The sequence below is a fragment of the Castanea sativa genome, chromosome 2 (genome assembly GCF_040712315.1).
Source record: "Castanea sativa cultivar Marrone di Chiusa Pesio chromosome 2, ASM4071231v1".
Lineage (NCBI taxonomy): Eukaryota > Viridiplantae > Streptophyta > Magnoliopsida > Fagales > Fagaceae > Castanea > Castanea sativa.
The window spans coordinates 32285041-32303066 of record NC_134014.1 but is presented as its reverse complement, the minus strand read 5'-3'; the positions used below and the strand labels follow the sequence as shown (position 1 = coordinate 32303066).

At 35.2% G+C, this 18026-nt stretch overlaps 1 protein-coding gene across 1 annotated transcript; it reads left to right on the top strand.

The window, feature by feature from the left end:
* The first annotated feature begins 814 nt into the window (after positions 1–814).
* LOC142625942 (uncharacterized) lies at positions 815–16707 on the top strand. Its single transcript, XM_075799701.1, has 16 exons — positions 815–1147; positions 1917–2015; positions 2158–2249; positions 2687–2787; positions 5905–5995; positions 6956–7014; positions 7147–7267; positions 7739–7807; positions 8889–8941; positions 9047–9155; positions 11475–11645; positions 11735–11893; positions 13919–14011; positions 15038–15220; positions 15665–15879; positions 16044–16707. The coding sequence occupies exons 1-16, from the start codon at positions 1015–1017 to the stop codon at positions 16417–16419; spliced, it is 2124 nt and encodes a 707-aa protein (XP_075655816.1). The 5' UTR covers positions 815–1014; the 3' UTR covers positions 16420–16707.
* Positions 16708–18026: the final 1319 nt, after the last annotated feature.

Sequence of the window (18026 nt, the reverse complement as noted above, 5' to 3'; positions counted from 1 at the left end):
CGGCGAACTCGTGGAATCCGGTGAAGGTTTTCACGTAGGACACGGCGGCGGCGAGATCGGACACGTTACCGACGGCGTGGTCTAGACGGCGGATGCCGAAATCTAGAACCGAAAACGATGAGGTCGCGTCCACGGCCTCGAATTTCGGGAGGAACAGAGAGTCGGAGGTGGATTTGGAGCTGACGTAGCGCAAAACGACGTCGTCGTAGAGGTGGACTTCGGAGAGAGTGGCGGTTTGGTCCTCGTCGAGGTGGACGGGAGGGGAGACCGGAACGGCGCCGTGGGCGACGCTTCTTCCTGGGTTTGATGGGGAATAACACCTTTTTTTTTTTTTTTTTTTTTGAGAAACAAGTTTTTTTAATTAAATTAGATTTAAGGTTTTTTTTAAAATTTAATTTCTTTTTTATATAAAATTTCTGACGTGGCTTTATTTAAAAAAATTAAAATGCTGACATGGCATTTAAAATATGCCAAATAATCTTTTTTAATAATATTTTAATAGCCACGTCAGTACCACGTCAGCAAATAGGGTATTCCGTTAGCCACGTAGGATTTTTCTGTTTCTAGCCTGACGGAAAGGACCATTTTAAAAACGATTTTCTTTTTTTAGGGATGACATTAGCAAAGAAATCAATTTTGGGACCAAAATGAGAATTGACCCAAAATGTAGGGATCAAAAGTGCATTTTCGCCGATAAAAAAATAAATAAAAATTTGAGGTCCTTTTGTAATTCTCTCTTTACATTGGGCTTTACTTTATTTTTGTTTTCCACCTTTTGTTCTATGCCGTTTTTTTTAGAAGATTGTTCTATGCCGTTTTTGTTGCCGCCGCTCAACATTTTTTCCTTAACCCAAAGTATCAAAAAAAAAAGTACTACAACCCTTCGTTCATCCTTCTCTAAAACCCTCACACACACTCTCTATCTGACTCTCTAACGTATTTTCTCTCTAAAACCTCTCTCTGTGAAAGTTCTCAGTTTGTTCACTCTCTGTTTATTGGTTAAAGAAAGCAAAAATGGCGTCCGAAGGAGGTAACCTGAAGTCGACCTCCATAAACGGTATGAAGGTGTATAGTTTGGCATCACAGAACCGCTCACACGCCTCTTGGCTTGACCCGAAGAAGCTTCGAGCTCTTCGCAAGGACAAAAGTAGTCTCTCTCTCTCTCTCTCTCTCTCTCTCTCTCTCTCTCTCTCTTTTGGCTTCCCTTTAATTATTTTGGGTTAATTTGATTTGGTGGGTATCTGAATTTATTCTTATGTTTCAGAAAATTTGTGAAATTTAGGCTCTTTGCCTTTTTGGGTTTTGACAATTACTGCTTAATTTGCATTTTAAGCAATTATTTTTCTTAAACCCTGAACCCTGGTGTCAATTTATGAAATTGACTCTTTGCCTTTGTCGGTTTCGAGAATTACTGTGTAATTTGCATTTTTTTTTTGGGTTTTTTTTTTTTGTTTAAGTTGCCATGATAAAAAAAATGCATGCTTGTAAAAGCAATATTATTGGGACAACTAGACAAGTTCGTTTGTGAAACATTAGGAAAAGTTCGAAAATATTTTGAATCAGTGACACACCTGACACCTAAATTTTTTTTTATACTCTTTGAACTTGTAATGGGTATTTTTTTATTTAATTTTTTAAAATTTTATAGTAGTGAAATTTTTTTTGTAAACGAAAGAAGAGTGCAGGTTTAAATTTTTGAGGACAATGATATTTAAAAAGGAACCAAATATGACTTCACATTGTGAATAACTGAATCACATATGGGGCAACATAGTGTTCATTTATATAATTTTTGTGAGAATTTATTTATGTATGATTTACTTTGTATCTTGATCATGGAAATTATCGCCCCATTGTTAGTACAATCAGTTTATTGATGGTGTTGATATTTTCTTTCTTTATCATTTATTTGTTAGATTACTCGCAAAGGGTGGACTTGATTCAGGATCTGAGGTTTGAAACTGCAACCACCAAGATTAAGGCAACTCCTGATGGGGAGTTTCTTATAGCGTCAGGTGCTTGAAAGCTCATTTTTATACTTATAATGGTGTATGAAGAGATAACATTCTTTTAAAAAACAAATAAGAAGGAATAGGTCCCAAAAAACAACAATTTCGCAGTATGCACCAATCATTCTGATTCATCATTGAAATGTAGGTATATATCCACCTCAAGTCAAAGTGTACGAGCTAAGCCAATTATCACTAAAGTTTGAGAGGCACTTGGATTCAGAGATAATCGATTTTCAGGTACTTTACATGCTTGCTAAAGACTATAGTTCACCTAGAGATTCTGTTTTGTGAGGCATTGCCAAATATACTCATTCCAAAAAATGCAATGATATTTGGAATCTTTAATGATGGTTCGTTTCTAGGGGTGTAGATGAGGCAATCTTGTGCCCACATGCATGGTCCTTGATTTGTAGAGTGCAATCTTTTTTCCAATGTTATTATATTTCCCTCTTGAAATTCCTAAATAGTTTCAGTTCATTCTTGATATACATTGTGATGGTGTGTTGACTTCAAGCAGGCTGGACTAAGTGCTGACTCCTAGGGTAGCTATCCTTTATTTTCTTTCTCTTTAATTTTTGTTGATGCATCGTTCTGGTTTGTCTTGGATCACCTTTTTTTCCCCCATGATTATTATGTAGAAATATTAGTGAAGTAATGTTCTGTGGCTTATGTAGGTTCTGGATGAGGATTATTCGAAGCTTGCATTTTTATGCGCTGATCGCTCTGTTTATCTACATGCTAAATATGGAAAACATTATAGTTTGCGGATTCCAAGGTTTCACTTTTGCGCCTTTCAAACATTTTGCTCACGTATATGTGTTACATTCTTTATATGGCTTTTCTAATATATATATGTGTGTGTATATATATATATATATATTATCGAATTTTAGATAGTTAAATTTAAGTGCTGTATTGAATATGTGATCAACAAACTTCTTTGAGTTTTCTAACTCATTGATTGTATTTCTTCAGTGTTACTACTCATGTTTCCAATACCTTCGCTATGATTATTTATTTATTAATTTTTTTATGGGGCGGGGTAGATGAACAATTTATGTTTCATGTTATGGACTGGAATAAGGTGGGCTTTTCCATATTAAATGTTAATTAGAGGTGAAGAAACCTAGTACTTTAATCGGGAACTGATGAGTACATGGTTGTCATTATGATATGGAGGGGGACCTTTATGGAGGTAGGTTATTGGCACAAAATATGGGGAAGCTTGGGGTCAATGGACTTTAGGTTGGATGGAAGGCCATATGGTTGTAGTTTTTGGAGATGTAATTGCACAGGTAGGAAAGGATTTTCAGGCTTTGTCATTTTGGTGGGTAGGGAATGGTGGAAGAATATGTTTTTGGCACGATGTGTGGAACCTTGTGCTGCAGGAATTGTCTCATGACTTGTTTTCATTGGGGACAACATCACCCTTTCCTAACTTGGCTTTGATGCCATGATAAATTACTAGTTCTCCAAAAGGATAAGCTATTACTTTGATGCCATGATAAATTACTAGTTCTCCAAAAGGATAAGCTATTACAAAAGGGTTAATTGTACATTTGAGGATGTGGATAGTTTCGATGATTAGTTGCTTGTTTCTTTCAGTTTTTTTTTTTTTTTTTGATAGGTAATAAGATTTTTATTGAAAAAAATTGAACATCATGTTCATGATGCTGAGCACTCTGAACATGAAACAAATACAATATAATCAAAAACTAAAATGAAATCTTTCTCTAAAAAAAAAAAAAGAACTAAAGGAAATAGAGACTAAGAATTTAGATAAAGAAATACAATTCGTACACCCCCAAATATGAGCCCAATGAAACAAAGTACCAAAAAGGATAGATTTTGGATGATCTAATGTTCTCTCCTTGTCTTCAAAAATGCGGGTATTGCGTTCCTGCCAAACTAACCACATTAAACATGCTAGGACCATATTCCAAATGGTTGAAAGATGCTTTCCAAACCAGTTTCTCTAGATAAAGAAAAAAGAGCTGACTGACCTTGGCATTACTTACTAGATCCCAAACACTGCAAAAGCTTCAGACCATAATGCATGAGAAAACTTACAGTGAAGAAGAAGGTGATCCACTGATTCCCCATCACAGTAGCATAAACAGCACCTAATAACCAGAGATTGACCTTTCTTAACAAGATTATCAATGGTGAGTATCCCATTATTAGCTACTGTCCATAAGAAGAAAGACACCCGTTTAGGCACATTTGCACACCAAATGCAATCCTAAGGAAATTCATCAGTGTTAGGACCAAATAACAGCTTATAAAAAGAGTGCACATCAAATATCCCAAACGTAGTCAATCTCCAGATCAGGTGATCATTCCCCTCACCCCTCGGCATAGAGGAATAAATAAGCTCAAAAAAGGAATAAACCGTGTCTGTCTCCCAATCTTGAGGACCATGACGAAAAAGTAAATTCCAGCTCCTACTACCTCCTTCTAAAGTAGATACTACCAAGTCAGAGACCCATGCTTCTTTAGATAGAGAGCAAGCAAACATAGCAGGAAAGAGATCTTTCAAAGGAATAGGCCCACTCCATGGATCATGCCAAAAACTAACTCGGCAACCCTCCCCCCACATTCTATAGAATCTGACTAAAAAACTTATATGTTCCTTCCTTAATACTCCTCCACATCCCACACCCGTGAGAATCTCTTACCCTTCTAGTGCACCAGCCTCCTATAGCCTCGCCATATTTGGTTGCTATAACCTGACGCCATAATTTGTTACTTTCTTTTACAAAACGCCACCACTTCCCAAGCTAGGCCTTGTTAAACAACCCAATCCTTCGAATCCCCAAACCACCATTCTCAACTGGCAAACAGACCTTATCTCAAGCAACTAAAGGATATTTAAAAACATCCTCTGAGGCCCCCAAAAGGAAATTCCTCTAAATCCTTTCTATTCTAGCTGTCACAACTTGAGGGATAGTAAACAAAGATAAAAAGTAGGTGGGAAAGCTTGATAGAATACTTGTTAACAAAGTAAGCCTGCCGCCTTTCGACAAATAAAGTCATTTCCATCTTTTCTATAATAGGATTCCATATTGACAAATCCTTATAATGGGCCCCGAGAGGCATGCCCAGATATCTCATAGGCAGAGTATTCACCTTGCAATAAAAGGTACGCGCCAAAGCATTCAAATTCCCAACATCACCAATAGGAACACTCTCGCTCGAGCTTGGGGACTCACATATCGTGATTCCATCCTTTGGTTTGTTAGCTCTCTTCTTTTTTGTAATTAGTTTTTTAGGTTTTTTTTTCTTTTTTTATACTTTTTGACTACTTTGTGCTTTTCATGCATATTGTAGTCTTAAATACACCTTTTCTTACCTAGCAAAAAAATAGAAAAAAAAAAAAATCACCAAATCAATAGTCTAACACTCTCCCTAAAGTGGGTGTCCAAACTCCCCCTTAATAAGTGGGGCCCAACACGTGGTATTTTTAATTATTTAAATGTGAGGTAGAGTGGAGACAAGTTTTGACTTCAGAATCACTTGCTTTGATACCATGTTCAATTACTAGTTGTACCGAAAGGTTAAAGTGTTAAGGAAGGGTGAATTTAATCATTTAACACTATCCTGACAATAATGTTATTTTACTTGTGTATCCCAATTATATTTTATATCTATTAAAATTGGTAAATCAATATTGCCCTATGGTGTCATACCTGTATCCCATGTTTGTATTGATGCTTCTTAGTACTTCATATGAAATTCCCTAATTGTAGTTTTCTTACCTTGGATTATTTATACTGAAAGTTGCACTTGATACATGTACATTCCACTTTGTTTGACTTTGATTATGTTCAACAATCTTTTATTTATTTATTTTACCTCATGATTTGAACTTCTGCATGTCTATGGATAACAGGATGGGGAGAGATATGGCGTATGATTGCTGGTCCTGTGACTTGCTTTGTGCTGCCTCTTCTCCAGATCTGTACAGAATTAATTTAGAACAGGTTATTATCTTAACCATATGTCATTATTATTTGTTTTGAATTGCTGGGTGAAATCTTTGTTGCCATTTTGTACCTTCTTTCCATTGTAGATGTTTGATAAAAATGAGATGCGTCTACTTCTGTTTTACAACAGATATGCAGTTGCAACAACCATGTTTGGGCACAATAATGCATCACCAAGGGCCACTAGCTGCTAAATGTCTCACATTTGAGTATTTATTAATCAAGCCTTTCAGCTCTTTAGATGTATAAAAAGGCTCATTACTGTCATAGTCTAGGGTAAACCGTTCCTTAGGCAGATATGTATATTGTTCTCCATCATGATGAAGTCGAGCTGATCTGAGTCTACGCACTTCACCATTAGGCTGGCTAGCTTCATCCTATCCAATTTACAAAATTAGAATTTGTTACAATTGCTAATTATTGCATCTATATTAAAAAAATGGGTCAAGTGATTCATTTTTATGCATTTTGTTCTATTTTTCGGTGGAGAGACGGTGTGGGCTTCTTCTGTGAAGTATAGTTGAGCTCTTTTCTCTGTCTCTCTTTCTTTAATTTATCACTTATGCATTCATATGCAGATCTATTGTGGCATTTCTATTCTTTTAGTTTGCCATAACCGCTCTATTTGTGTCTTCAGTAACAATTCTATGGTGTTTCATGTTTATAATCTGTCTAAGTTTAGGCAAATTAGAATGGAAAAATTCTTAAGAGTGGCAAAGTGATACCTTCCAAAACCATAGGGTGGAAAGTGACCATAGCATGAGTAAAATATGATTTCTTTGTTATTAATAATTCTGGCATATAATCTAAAAGTCATTGCGTGGCCATTTGCTTCCACCAGTTCATAGAGTCCACAATCACATGTAATTTCTTGTGAGTGAACTTACTTTTAAATGTTGAATTTGTATACCTGCTTTATTGTCAGAGTTTGACAGTAATTTTATGATGTGCTTTCAGGGACGATTCCTGTCCTCACTTACTACACAATCACCAGCAATAAATGTGGTTTCTCGAAGGTTGTTGGTGAATCCTTTACACTTTTTATACTATTTTGGTCTTCTTTATTTATCAAAACTTTGTATTCATTAGCGTATGTGTTGTCTACTTGCTCTAGTTTAAGTATGTGGGGGTTTTGTTTACAATTTCAGCAAACTCCATGGGCTGGTTGCATGTGGTGGTGAGGATGGGGCAATAGAATGTTTTGACTTGAGAATGAGATCTTCAGTGGGTAGAATTGATGCTGTTGCACCCACTGGTGATATTGACCAGGTACTCTCCTACCTCTAATCCTTGGATGCGGAGATCAGTTTATGCGAAATAGAAAATCTTTTCAACAAGATACAGGGAAAATTTTTCATATCCTGAATGTGCTAATAAAAATATGACCAAGGAATCAAACATCATGGACTCTAGCATGTTGCATTATATTTTAAAGATAAGTACCATGTCCTTAGTTTGGATGGGAGGTCCTTCTCAAAAATGCATTCACATATATGAATGACAGTTTATTCCTCCTATGCATTTGGAAAATATAATAATGGGGTAATAAGAGAATATTATTGCTCGTTCTCCCGTTTAAGAGAGGGAGATCCATCCTATGGGTTCTCCCGTTTAAGAGAGGGAGATCCATCCTATGGGTGGATCGCCTATGGGTTTCCTGTGGATGACATCATTACTCCCCCCCCCCCCCCCCAACTCTCTTCTGAAAACAGTCTCTTACCATATATTTTGGATTTCTAGGAGGTCACTTCATTGGAGTTTGATGGGGATGGGGGTTTCCAATTGGCTGTAGGAAGTAGCGGAGGAAAGGTATGTAAGATCTTACCATATATTTCTTTAGCTCTGTAAGATCTATTTAAATTAATTATATCATTCATTTGATCAATTCAGACTGTTTATTGCATTTGCTGTGTATTATCCTAAGTATCCTTTTAAGGAGAAAATAAAAAACTGCAGGGAAGGAAATGGAAATGAGATAGAGGTTTTTGGTCAAATTGTTAACTAGACTACAAGATGGGTTTTGGACTAATGTTTTGCCTTGAAAACATTCACATTTGACCTACTTATCAATATTTTTTTTTTGATAAGTAATAAATTTTATTGATATCAAAAAAGGAGCAACCTAGTACCCAGGGAGTGTACAATGGGTCAACAACTCAAGTACAAAAATTACAAGAATCAAGGAAATCAAAAAAAGAAGGGAATGATTGGTTTTGCATTGCGACCAACCAATCCTACTTATCAAAAAAAAAAAAATATTCACACTTTGAACTACAAGTGGAAATTTGACCACTGGGTATGTAGTGATTTAAAAGGTACATATCTTACAAGAGAGCTTGAGAGGAATGGTAATGCAATGGGTCAACTTTCTTACATTTGTTGCTATTATAAAATAAAAATGTCTATTGTGAAGAAGGGGTGATAAAAAATAGCAGAAGAGGCTAGTTTGGAGCACTGTTGAATGAAGATTGTACAGTAACCTGAGGATATTTTGCGCATTATTATTATGTGAAATTTAATCCGGGATTTAGGTTGTAATATGGAATGATTTTGAAAGATGTAGCTTAAGTTAGTTTGGGAAGATGCAATAAGGATATGGAGACCTATCCCAATTTGGTAAGGCTATGATGATTATGATAAAAGGTCACTGTTATCATTTTTTCTTCTCCTTCATTTCCTGAATGCTGCTGTTTAAAATATTTCAGTGCAATATCCATTGTTGCAAGATTAAAACAGTTTTCTTTGTTGTTGGTACCCACGTTCAGACTTCAATCATTTTTTAAATTGTTGTTCAATATGTGGTTTTATGCTTTGATATTAATTTCTCTTCATCTATTTGGTATCATCTCTTTTTTGAGCTCTTGAATTTAATCTTCACATTTGAGTGCAGGTGCTAATCTATGACTTGCGTTCATCTTCTCCTGTACGAGTTAAGGATCATATGTGAGTCTAATTGCTCGTGTTGGTGGTTGTGTTTGTAAGAAAATGAGCTGAATATTTCTTTGATTAGGACTAATTTCTTGATGAAAATCTGTGTTTGTTATGCAGGTATGGCAGTCCAATATTGGACATTAAGTGGCATCGTACTCTGAATTCTGAACACCCAAAGTTAATTTCCACTGATAATCATGTTGTTAGGATATGGGATCCAGAAATGGTAAGAAAGTTTTTCATCTTAGAAAAGAAAAAGATCTTGTTCAAACTCAGTTTCTTTGATCAATATATAAGAAAAACCTTAATATTCAGTACCTTCATTTTTTATTGGTTATCTGTTGGAAGATGGAATGATTGTTTCCTGAGATATCAAATTTGAGTGATGATTAAGCTGTTATACAGGACAGAACTTGAAACTATTTCAGGAGTAAATATATATTTTTGTTGTCAATTCTGTTTCTATAAGAGTTGGATTTAAATTTAACTTTGATGCATTTTTGGTGTCCTGATATAAGGGTAGTTAATCCTAAGGTTTGCAATAAGAAGTGTGGATATAATGACTATTGGTCCAAGTTATTCTTTTGAGGTTGTTTTTAATCTTAGAGTTGATGTCGGTAATCTTCTAGGCTGGCGGGAGTAGTACCTTTGTTTTGCTAATCTATGTATTTATATAAAACCGAAACCTCTGAAACTCTTACAATTTTCTACGTCAGCACAATATTTATCATTTTATTTAAATAAAATTATTTTTGTTTAATCCAAACTTAACCAAGAGTGAAATTCTATCTCTCTAACAAGTCCAACTTAAACTCAAACTCATCATTTTTTTAAATAAAATTATTTTTGTTTAGTCCAAACTTAATAAAGATTGAAACTCGATCTCTTTAACAAGTCTAACTTAAATTCAAATTCAAACGTTAATAAAATAAATAAATAAAACTTGAATAAATCCTATATTAAGATTATCCTAAACGTGGCTTCATTTGGATAAATATAAAAATCAACTATTGATAAAGTTCAACTTCTTTGGATAATAGAACAATTCTACTGCAACTTCTTTAAAAAGTAATTTTTGTACATAAACTACCAAACTCTCTTTAGCCGTTTTTTACAAGATAAAAAAAAACTTGTAATAATTGAAATTATTCTTTTGAATGTAACTCATCTTTCTTTTATATTTCTCTATTGTTTAGTCATATATATTTTGTTTTATTTCAATAATTTCTAAGCAGTAAATCATATTTTTTAGTCTTTTAAAAGTTTTCATATCTGAATTTTTTAGTTATTTTTTTGCAGTATTTGAAAATTCTGACAAATTTTTTTGTAAGCCATTGCACGTTCAAGCAATGACTTTTTCATCAAATTGTAACACAAATTGAAGCCATACAAGAGCAAATCATGCAATGGTGTAGTTTCTTAATCAATTTAAGATTTTATAAAATTATTTTAGTCTACCTCACAAATATATAGGTTCCCGTGCATAGCACAGGTTAGCGACTAGTGCTTAATAAAACTGTGATTCTGACATGTTATATTTTTAGTTTACATAAATAACAAATATGGATGTTAGTCTTCCAACTTAGGTGGTATAGGTGCACTTTTTGTGGGAAAATGTTGTTGGAAATTTGAACTTGGTAATGCAGAGATTCTAAGGGAGCTGCTGTTTAGGCTTTTAGGCTTAGAATTGATTAAGGGAAATGAGAGTTGCTTACAACAGTGAACAAGGTGTGACAAAACCTTCTTAAGAGAAATCCATCTCTTGAAAATAGCACTAGGCTAATCTAAGTAATTGCATTCAAAACTAATCACAAAGTAACTACAATATGGTACTTATACTATTTGTTTGGCATTGGAGCCTTCTAGATGCTTGACAAGTGTCTAAATCCTATTGGCTAATTCTTAAGCAATCATCTAACTAACTAACTAATTATTTACAAGAGGATTAGGATGCAACAACTTGAAATGCCCTGCATCAGTTGGAACATTTATTGACCAATTGTATGCAGCTAGATGTAAAATCTCAACATTTGGAGTGGAAAGCCAATTTGTTTTGCTCAAATTGTGATTAGTATCTAGGATGCTTTGTACCTTTCATTAGTATCTAGGATGCTTTGTACCTTTCATTAGTATATGAAGTTGAACCACCATAGTTCTATGCAACAACTATTTTAGGACTTGAAAATTCATAAGATCTTCATTGAAGTAGACTCTAGGTTATGGATTATATATCTTGATGAAGCTGTCTTTGGAGTACTTACTGTCTGTCTATTGTTTCCATTGAATTCTTGAGTTTGTTATCGCCCATAAGATCAAAGCCTTCTTATGTAGATCTGTTCTCGATATGGTTTGTATACATTATTCTGGGTTAGTAGAATATGTTTGAATTTTGGCTGGTACCATTTATACACCTTTATGTGTTATATTGCTTTACTGTGGGTGTGTTCTAACTGAATAATTTGGATATTACTAATAGGGAGGGCCTATCTTTTTCTATGCACAGTCCATATTGTCAGTTTTTAAGTAATCTTTTTGTTGCTCTCAGGGAGAAGGCATGACCAGTATTGAACCAACGGCTGGAGCTATAAATGATATTTGCATATTCAATGGCAGTGGGTTGATGTTGTTAGCTCTAGACTGCAGCCAGATACCATCTTACTTCTTACCTGCTCTGGGACCTGCTCCCAAGTGGTGTTCTAACCTGGAAAATCTAACGGTATGTTTTTTAATATATCCATTGCTTTAGGTCAATCTCATTTGAGATCTTGGGTTATATTGTTAATATCCTCTGAGTTGTTCTTACAGGAAGAGTTAGAAGAGGGTGCACAAACAACCATATATGATAATTTCAAATTTTTGACAAAAGAAGAACTTGAGAGGTTGAATTTGACTAATCTGATTGGCACCAATCTTGTGCGAGCCTACATGCATGGGTTTTTTATTGATTATCGGCTGTATAAAAAGGTAAAGCTTCCTCATTTCTGTTACTAATTTTTCTTTAAGGTTGTTATGTCCTACTTTCAGAAACAAAAATGGGACTTTCATACATTTTTGTTTTCTGTTCACATGGTATCTTATATGTCTATTTGTCCAAAATGTTTGTATTAAAACAATTTGAGTGTGTGAAGCAAATAAGGTTGAAGTTGTTAGACTTGTTTCAGGAAATGAAAATTTTGTGTTTTTTGGTTTCTTTTATGGGCTATAAGTTGTTTCTCAAAAATGTCTACTTAACTCAGTTTAAGGCTCTGATGATTTAACAATTTTGAGTTCTTTATTGAGCACTCATTAATTTTAAATTGTTTTTCAAGACCTGTGAAGAAAATGTCATGAGGCTTTTGATATCTCACTCAAGATATTGCAAATTAAAACTTTTTACTTCTGATCTAACATCTTGTTGTACATCATAAATTCAACTTGTTTTTATCATTTATTAAATTGCTTTACAACTTGATAATATGCATCACTTTTCTCTGAAACAAGATAATTGTGCTTTATTCATGGTTTGATAATTTCCTAAGATAATGGAATTTTTGCTAACAAAATTTATGCAAGGAACAAATTAAGCCAACGGATCTCAATTATATTGTGTTTTTATATGACAATAAAAATATGCAATGCATTTGGAATTTAACTTTAAATTTAGACATGCTACAATTCTATTTACTTTAGATTCATCACTTTCTCTCTCAAAGCACCGCTGATTTCTTTCTAAGCATGCTTACATGATAGTAATTACATTGTATTTTCATGAGCAATGCAATGACGTGACACGACAATCTGATATATGTACCATGAGTTCATCACGTCTTTACATATTACTATCTTCAGTGAAAGGCACAACATATATATTGTTTTGTGATGAAAGGAAATATGGTGAGGGCCAAGTACACAACGAGTATACTGTGGACATTCTATAGAAGAAAATAAATAGGAAACAAAAATTAACCAAAGATCTTTCGTAGCATTTCCTTTATTATTCTTTAGGCTACTTTGTGTCCATAATATGTGAGCATGAAGTAGTCCCTCTCTTAGATAAAAAATCATTACATATAAAAAAAGCTCTCTCTCTTTATTGTACTCTCCAAAAGTCATTTATTTAATCAATACATTCTGTTTATGTTGCTTTAAGCTTACATTCTGTTAGCTGTGTCTATCATAAACTCCTAAAAGGTCATAGACAGTGCACAAAGCTCTGACTATTGTGGGTCTTGGATAGGTGATTGGTAGGCAACCTTATCCCCAATTTTTTTTGGAAAGGTTATTCCTGAATTCAAACCTGCGATCTGTTGCTTTTGGTGGAAGGCACCTGCCTTTGCACCAAGGCTTGACCTTGTCTTTCATAAACTCGTAATTGACATTATTAATTTTGATGATTTTGAGTGGGAGGGAGATAATATTCTTTGAACGCTAATTGACACTGGGTATTATGTCCTACGTATTAGACATAGAACGCCCATTTAGGTATATCTATGGTATTATGATTTCAAATTAACTACAATCACTACTATAAAAGTTTACAAAGTTATTGATGCTTTTCATATTTTATTTGGGTTTTCATTGATTTTTCTAATTAGTTTTGATAATTAACATTGATTTCAAAATCTCTGTATTTTAAAACTTTGACATGATGATTGGTATTGATGTAATTAAAGTCTTGGTCCAGATCTATTTATATCTTGATGTTTAAAAGAAGAGGTTCCTATACCCCCTAAGAATATGGTGGAGGGTTGTGAGTTCAAGACCCATAAGAAGCATATGTAACACATGCCACTGAGCTCTGGCTCAAATGGCACTTGTCTCACACTAAGAACAGTGGGGGGTTATGGGTGGGTTCAAGATCCAACATACCAATTCCCCCCCCCCCCCCCAATCCTCCCAAAATAAAGGGAAAGTTTCCTATGCTCAGTATAGTAACTGTGGTTATTAAATTGCAACTTTCTGGTCAATTGTCATCTAAATTTGCTGTTTTAATGTTTTATACTTCTGCAGGCAAAATCATTGGTGGATCCTTTCGCATATGATGCTTACTTGGAACAGAAAAAGAATGAGAAATTGGAAAAAGAACGTGCATCTCGAATTACGGTCAGTTATTTTCATATAGTATTTAGTGATATTTCTTAAACTGTACCTGCACACACTTTGCTTACTATCATTGATTTAGGAGGTTGAATTTTAATGTAGGTATTCTTCATATAGTATATATAGGCATAAATACAGTATAATCGCATAGTTATACAGTTTTTCTTAAATGAATGCATTGGTGGATTACTGTGGTGGTTTACTTGCACCACTATTCAATTGATATACCTTGAGGATCTAGATTTCAAGGAAAGTATTTTATGCTTTTCCCTTGCGCACTGCTTGAATTCTAGTTTGATTTTGTTCCTGTGATCACAGGCAGGATCTCGCGTCCGCTGAAAACATAATAAGTCTGGTTTATTTCCTTCTCCACCCCCCCCCCCTCCCTTTTTTTCTTCTTTTAAAGTATCATCTGTTTGATACTAGGTGACTGTGATATCTTATGGCCATAAATTGACATTGTAGATTATTTTCTTCGATTAAATGTGGACTTTCTCCTGTGCTTAACCACTATAGCGTATGCCTGCTGTAGGCATGTGAAAGACTGGCCAATGACTATTGGACTCAAGCATTTGCAATCCTTGGTTTTTGTGTCCTAAGTGCTCCGTTTGATTTAGGAGTGGACATATGGGAAAAATGATAATTTGGTATTTTGTGATTGACTGGATGAAATGGCTGTTTCAAACTTGCCAACATTATTTGCTTTGCTGATGCGTGCTGGCAATCAAAGCAATATGACTCCTTAAATATCCTCTTTGTTTTTTCTAGAACTTTTGCTTCCAGCTTGTTATATTGACTATAATTAATTATATCAATCAAAACTAAATATGTGTTTTAGTTTTTCAAGATCAGGGGTAAGACTCTCCGGGAGTAGGGGTGACATGGGCATGGGTTTTGGGGATCTCGGTTGTGGTTAATGAGAATTTCATGGACATCGAGTTTATATGCAGTGCCATGTCATGTGAGAGTAAATTAAATGGACTGATACTTAATACTCTTTTCGTTCTTGATTTCTGTCTGTTTCTGCAGATTCGGAAGAAACTACCCAAGGTTAACCGGCAGCTTGCAGCTCGTATTCTTGAAAATGAAGAAGCAGAAAATGAAAATAAAGATGCTGATGTCCATGAGATTAAAAAAGCATCTAAGAAAAAGAAAGGAATTAGCAGTGAAATATTCAAAGATGAGCGGTTTGCAGAAATGTTTAGAGATGAGGTATGATAATCTGATCATTTAGTATGGCTGTTTGTTTTTGTCCCTTTTTCTTCTCTCTCTCTCTTCTAACCTCTTTTATGAAGAATTTTCCATGTCATGCTTCACCAACTTATGTGCAAACAATGATTGACTTGTTAGAGGAGTATACTATGGATATATTATATAGGTAAATCATGAAGCTCAGATTTAGATAATTTTGGAGTGGTTTTTATGATTTAGTGGAATGTCTCAGCATGCTTTTCAACCTCTTAACCCATTTAGACTGTTGGGTGAAACAAAAGAAATATTAGCCTAGCCTGAAATTATTAGTGAAATTGATTAGTTTAATTTACTTGTCTCCGTATTTGTGTAATGGTAGGGCTACTTGTCTACCACTCTGTTTTTGGATGCTATGCGAAATGCTAGGCTGTTTCATTTTATATCTTTTCTGATTTTTGTATGCAGGAATTTGAAATCGATGAGTCCTCCCGTGAGTATCTAGCATTACATCCAGTGGCTTCCACAAAGCAAACATCTTTAGTGGATGAACATTTTGATCCTGTCATGGAGGATGAAGATCTGAGTTTAAGTGATTCTGATGCCTCAGCGGCATCTCAATCATCAGAAGGTGAACTTAGCGATGGAGATATTCATACAAAGAAGAAAGCACGAGTTCCAAGGTAAGGTTTTGCAGTCATTTTTTGCTTATGCCTCTTTTTATGGATGGTTGAATATATCCATCAGACTTAGTTTTTGTTTTTTGCTAATTCTCACCCATATTGGACTGTTTTGGAGGGTGTTAACTTCTTGAGTAACTGGTGAACTTTTTTCTTGAAATTTGTAGATTGCATGAAGTTAAGGATGAGCGGCATGCAGAGGCATTCTGGAATGATGTTTCACTTGCAAAGGAGGACAAGCTTCCTATTGGAGAGAGAGTGGCAGCTCTCAAGCATGATCATCGGCCTTCCGGTATTCCAAGTGACATCAAGGTTGGGCCAGGTGGATCACGAGAGATTTCCTTCGTTTCCAGAAGTTCAGCCAAGTACAAGGAAGATGACGAGGACAGAGAACAGCATCGTGGGAAGAAAAGGGGGGTCCAATCATTGGGGCTTAAGCCAGATAGACCAAGATTTGGAGGCCGAGGAAGGGGAGGAAGAGGAAGAGGAGGAGGAGGGAATCGAGGCAGAGGTAGGAGAGGAAGAGGCAGAGGCAGTTGGTAAATGTGTCTGGAATTTACCTGTGAATGGTCTCTCAATTCACCTTATAGCATGATCTCGCTGGGTCCATCTGATTATGGTGATCAGAGTCATCAGACGCAACGCAAGTTCAAGTTCATGACGTGAGCAGATCCGGTTACGAGCTGCTTAGGTTTCCTAGTTAAATTATAAGTGAGTATTTTTAATGTTATAGCAAAAATTTTCGTAATTCCCTCCTTTTTCCCTCTGGGGGTGAGTATACGGAACTGCAATTTTGATTTTCCATATATATGATAGATATACATTATTATTCTCAGGTCTCAAGTGAAAAAGAAAAATTAAAAAATGAGCCTTCTTACTCTAGTGGTATGGATTTGTGAGTTTGTTTGCTTTTGTTTTTGTTTTTGTACATGAGTTTGCCTAAGCATGAAGACCTAAACCCAGAATTGGTATCGTTTTAGTTTAGACTAGGGGTAGTAATTATTTGGGATATGACAATGCCACGCTAAGAAAACTAGTCTCAAACTTATGTAATGTGCAGTAAAGTTTTATGTAAAAGTGATACAAATATACAGATTGTAATCAATAAAAAAATTTCTCTATTATCAAATGAAAAACAAAATAAATTTAATCAAGATCTTAAAATGTGAAGCATGAAAATATCCATTCGCATATAATATTTATTGATAGAATATTATACATAAGTTATATTAGAAATTTGATAAATTTTCTAAAGGGTAAATTTCATTAACCTCTCCTGAGGTTTGGAGAAATACTACTCAAGTTCAAAACATTTCAAAATTGACCAACTAGGTCCCTAAAAGACATATTTGTCCCTAAAGCCTTAACACCGTTATCCCTCCGTCAGAACTCTCTCTACTCTCATCTCTCTGGTTCCTCTACCTCTTTCAATCCCAGCCAAAACCATAACAAAAAAACCCAAATCTTACCGCAAAACTCAAAGCCAAAGCCAAAAAGATATAGAAACCCTTTGAAGAAAAGAAGAAAACCCATTTGACACAATTCAAAGATCAATCATTTGCACACTCAAAAGCCAAAAATAAGATGTAAAAACAAAAACCCAAATCCAAAAACAGCTCCAAAACAATAAAAAACACGAAGATCCACTGATTATTCAAGAAAAAAAATTGAATGGCTCTAGAAAAAGAGACTCACTTAGAGGCAGAGCTGAGGGTGGAAGCCATGAAGAACTTGGGAGATCTGAGAGTGGACTTTTGCTAGAGATTCATTTGATGGTGACGAGCCATAGCAGAAATGAGCCTCATCCTAAACGCTCAAATCTCCTCCTATGAAACCTTGCTGCTGAGCGACGAAGAGCAGGACACGGAAACAGAGCGTGAAGCCATCAATCGCTCCCTCAATTCCAACTACGATCCAGATGATGCCGTTTCCAACAACAACATTCGCGCCCCTCTCATCACCTCTGAATCTAATGATCCTGTTATTGTTGTTGTGGCTTCTTCCACTGCTTTCTACGATTCTTCTGCCAAGCCCATCTGAATTCTCACTCTCACTCACCACTCACTGCCCCTCGTTTTCCCTGGTATTTACAATATTCGCCCTCATTTTTTTTTTTTAGTTTTTTAGTTGTTGTTTGTGTTGATGGTGGA